The 5,060-nt window shown below is 44.4% G+C and overlaps 1 protein-coding gene across 1 annotated transcript; it reads left to right on the forward strand.

Annotated features, from left to right (window-relative positions):
* Positions 1 to 1,473: 1,473 nt before the first annotated feature.
* Positions 1,474 to 2,424, forward strand: LOC132003902 (olfactory receptor 3A10). The gene has a single exon (XM_059379786.1). It carries the CDS (start codon positions 1,477 to 1,479, stop codon positions 2,422 to 2,424), a length of 948 nt encoding a protein of 315 aa, XP_059235769.1. The 5' UTR covers positions 1,474 to 1,476.
* The last annotated feature ends 2,636 nt before the right edge of the window (positions 2,425 to 5,060 follow it).

Raw genomic sequence — 5,060 nt, forward strand, 5'->3', positions numbered from 1 at the left:
GACTGAGCCTCGAAGGATGAAGTTTTGACATGTGGAATGGAAGAGTGTTCTAATTAGAAAGGAGCACTAGCACAGTCATGGACAAAGGGTGGCCCAGCAGAGCAAGAGTCCAGCAGAAGGGGCCCCAAAGTTACCTTTCCACAGCTATTATGCAGTCACATTGACGAACTTTTGACATCATGGGTTCATTTCTCAGTTGTCTGGGCACTTGTTGGGAAAACCAACCTGCTACCATGTGCAATTGAGTGGAAACTAGCTATATGTTCCCTGGGATTTCAACTCCCCTCTTTTCCCTTGGAAAAGCTCCTCAACACTGCTGACCCCACCCCCTAAAAAATCATCAGTCTTCTCCATATCACTTAATAGCAACTTCAGTTGCTCAGGCAAAGAATCTTGGATCATCCCTGTACCTTCTCTTTCTCTCATACTTCATGCCCAATCTATTAGTTCCACCACCAAAACATATGCAGAATCTTACTTCATTTAACAAGTACACAATTATTGAATAGAAGAGTGGATGGATGGATGAATGGATGGATGGATGGATGGATGGATGGATGGATGGATGGAATCCTGACCTCTTTGAATAGCTGTGGTGATTACAAGACCTGAAGACTTAGAAATATCTTTCTTTCCTTTCTTTGTCACACAAAATGTCATTTATAAGACATCAGTAACCACATGTCCAAGTTCTGTAAGAGACTGTACAAAGTTAAATTGTGGATTTGGGGAGTCAGACAGTCTTGGGTTTGAAGACTGGGCTACTTATTTAACCTTTTAAAAACCTCAGTGTCCTGATAATATAGATATAATAGCAGCTACCCATAGAGCCCTGTGAAAATGAAATAAAATAATGTTATTTAATTTATTTATTTATAATATTAAATAAAATTAAATATGAAGTTCTTAGCACAACACTCATAGTTTACACTTTAAAAACGCTATCCATGCTCTCTTAAATTGCTTTCATGACTTCCATATTTAGCCTCTGAGTATTTCTGTACTTTGGTCTGCTCCTTGATCCTTTCCTTCTCACTCTCTCTTGCATCTCTTTTTTTATTTCATCCTCCTACTGTTCTTTATGCTGTTGCTACTCTTCTATAATGTCCTTTCTAGAACATCATACATTCATCTATTCATTGAGCTAGTCAAAACTACTGTTCAGTCACTCTATACCAACACAACCTCAATAGCTATTAAAAATGTTGTGAGGTAGCCAGTGCCCTATACCACAGAGTAGTTTCTTCTGCCCCAGTCCCTTCCCTAGCATCCTCTGGACTTGAGCCTGAAAAAGCAATTAAAGGGTTCATGTCTGGCATCATGGTGCTTCCAGGAGACCACTCAAGCTCTAGGCTGGTAGGTGCTCATGCCACAATCCCCAACATCCAGTAGTCTCAGATTAGGTGCCTACTATGTGTCTCTCTCCTCCTGTGGCAGGTTCAGGTCTTTTCCCACTGCGGAGCTCAGAAGCAGTCTATGGAGCCAGGTGCCTGGAGGAATAGGACAACTGTCACTGAGTTCATCCTTCTTGGCCTGACAGAAAACATAAGACTGCAACCCATCCTTTTTGTCATCTTCCTCTTTGCCTATGTAATCACTGTTGGAGGCAACCTCAGTATCCTGGCTGCCATCTTTGTGGAGCCCAAACTCCACACGCCCATGTACTACTTCCTGGGGAATCTGTCTCTGCTAGACATCGGATGCATCACTGTCACTGTCCCTCCGATGCTGGCATGTCTCCTGGACCACCAGTGCAGAGTTCCCTATGCTGCCTGCATTTCACAGCTCTTCTTTTTCCATCTCCTGGCTGGTGTGGACTGTCACCTCCTGACAGCCATGGCCTATGACCGCTACCTGGCCATCTGTCAACCCCTCACCTACAGCACCCGCATGAGCCGTGAAGTCCAAGGAGCCCTGGTGGGCATTTGCAGCACCATTTCCTTTATCAACGCTCTGACTCACACAGTGGCTATATCTGTGCTTGACTTCTGTGGCCCTAATGTGGTCAATCACTTCTACTGCGACCTCCCACCCCTTTTCCAGCTCTCCTGCTCCAGCACCCACGTCAATGGGCAGCTACTTTTCGTGGGGGCCACTTTCATGGGGGTGTTCCCCATGATCCTCATTTCAGTGTCCTACGCCCATGTCACCGCTGCAGTGCTACGAATCCGTTCAGTGGAGGGGAGGAAGAAAGCCTTCTCCACATGTGGTTCCCACCTCACTGTAGTCTGTATCTTCTATGGAACTGGCTTCTTCAGTTACATGCGTCTGGGTTCGGTGTCAGCCTCAGATAAGGACAAGGGGATTGGGATCCTCAACACTATCCTTAGCCCCATGCTGAACCCGGTCATCTATAGCCTCCGCAACCCGGATGTTCAGGGTGCCCTGAAAAGGGTGTTGACGGGGAAGCGACCACCTGAATGAGAAAGCGGGACACCAGCATGCCCCTAAGCACCCACTGACTTTCTCATGCTGAAGGTGTGGATGTGGGCAGTGGGGATCTTCAGGGGTGGCTGGAAGGATAGGAAGAAAGTAGATAGTATGGACCAGAGTAGAATATGGTTTACCTTGGACTGGGGAGAAAAGCTAAAGCTGGTGGAAGATGGATCAAAGGGAGGGGGGAGAAAAGCATAATGCCTGTCAGGAAATGGGACGGAAATTGGCTATTTTAAAAAATTTAATGAGTATTTAATTGAAACATGTTTAAAATGCTAATAAAAGCAAAATGTTTGCATCCTCCGCCCGCCTTTTAAGATAAAATATATCTGTACTGGAGAATGGGGTATGGTTTTTAAAAGATTCTTCTTCAGGAAATAAACCCAGGACTGTGAAACTAAATTGAGGTTTGACATAGCCTAGGAATAAAGTGTTAGGACCCACCAGCATCTTCTTCAGAGCAACATTATCAAATACTTGTTTCCAAAGCCAGGGTCTCCATCCTGAGTAACTATTAGGGGGAACACCACATTTTCATGTCTGTGTGTGAGCTAGCTGACTCACAACTCCTCCGCCAAAAACTGAGGATGGATATTACATATTTCAGAAGAAGCACCCAGAATAGCAAGTTTTTTTTAATTGGCAAAATAAAATTTTGCCAATTTTTTAAAATTGACAATATACAATACACAAAATACAGCCAGTATATATATTGATATATAATGGGCATTCTGTTTAATATGTGTACATACTTAGCAAAGGTGAGGAGGGAAAGGAATATGGAGATAGTGTTTGCAGTTTGCCAGTGAATGAATATTAGAAACCAGGGTTTTGCCAAAAGAGAAAAGCTAAGGCAATCCAGAGAAGAACAGTGAATAGAATAATAGCCCGTTTCGTGTCCTGTCATGACTATCTCTAGAATTTTTTCTGTGAACCATTTCAGACACTTCCTGGCCTAGAAGTTGAAAGTCTGAGAAGAGTAACCTTACTTGGCATGCTTATTAATTGCTTGAGGAGGGTAGCATGGAACCCTGAAGAATATTTCCCAAATCAAATGGATCAACAGTCATTCTCCAAGTCCAGTCACCTACTAGGTCCTGCTAAACAGTCCCTAACACTCTCTTCTACCCACACCTTTGTCCTTCTGCAGACAACTGCTTCCTGATTCAGGCCTGTGCCATCCAGTCCCACTGGGACTCCCGCAGTGACCTCTGAGTCTGTACTCTCCCCGCCACAAGCTGCTCCCCACACGTGCCTGATTAACCCCTGGAGATATATCTGTCCCATATCATTCTACCTTGAAAAGCCACTGATTTCACTGATTTCTGACCATGATATCACATCCAGACCTCTGTGGTGTGCATGGCCCTCCCTCCGTCATCTCTTCCTGCTTCTCCACTCAGTCTTGAACTCTTAGCCACAACCTCTCACTCAGGGAGGGCTTCTCCTTGCTAGGTGACTCCTCTGACAGACTGTGTCCTGAGCAGCAAGACACCATCATCAACTTTTCTGGATTCCCTGCAGCCTCTTTTGCTCTCTGAACTACATCATTATCTCCTGAAAGACAGGAACCATTTTTAATATCATATTGTGTTCTCCATATACCTAGCATAGTCCTGAGTACAGAAAACAATTTTGCAAACTGATTAATTAGTAATAGGAAGCATGACCTTTGGAAAGAAATTTGTTTTCTCATGGGAGACCAGTGTAACTGCTAGATGTTTTCAAAATGCTAAAGGTACAGCCATTTTGAAAAACTGTAGATTTTCTCAAAGAGTTAAAAACAGAGCTACCCTATGACTCAGCAATGGCACTACTGGGTATTTATCTCAAAGATACAGATGTGGTGAGAAGAAGGGCCATACGCACCCCAATGTTCCTAGCAGCAAAGTCCACAATAGCCAAACTGTGGAAGGAGCCAAGATGCCCATCAACAGGCAAATGGATGAAGAAGATGTGGTTCATATACACAATGGACTATTAAAATTACTCCACCATCAGAAAGGATGAATATCCACCATTGGCATTGATATGGATGGAACTGGAGGAGATTATGCTGAGTGAAATAAGTCAAGCAGAGAAAGACAATTATCATATGGTTTCACTTATTTGTGGAACATAAGGCATAGCATGCAGGACATTAGGAGAAGGAAGGAAAAAATGAAGAAGGGTAGTCAGAGGGAGAGATGAAGCATGAGAGACTATGGACTCCGGGAAACAAACAGGGTTTTAGAGGGGAGTGGGGTGGAGGGATGGCTCAGCCCAGGAATGGGGATTAAAGAGGGCCCAGATTGCATGGAGTCCTGGCCATTATACGCAAACAAGGAATCGTGGAACACGGCATCAAAAACTAGTGATGTACTATATGGTAACTAATGTAACATAATAAAAAAATTATTTTTAAAAAAGTGCCAAAGGAGGTTGGTAACCTGCATGGTGTCCTGGTGGTGACAGTGCAGTTCCAGGCTCAGAACCCCTCTGCATCTTGTGGCTGCAGGGCCAGGGCCAAAAGAAGGAGGCCAGAGGCCCCATAGCAGCTCAGACAAGGTGGCCCAATGCCTACCCGCCAGGTGCATTCAGGGTCAGCAGGCCTTCAGGCACGAGCTGTGTACTCTGCATCTTCC

The sequence above is a fragment of the Mustela nigripes genome, chromosome 16 (assembly GCF_022355385.1).
Source record: "Mustela nigripes isolate SB6536 chromosome 16, MUSNIG.SB6536, whole genome shotgun sequence".
Classification (NCBI taxonomy): Eukaryota; Metazoa; Chordata; class Mammalia; order Carnivora; family Mustelidae; genus Mustela; species Mustela nigripes.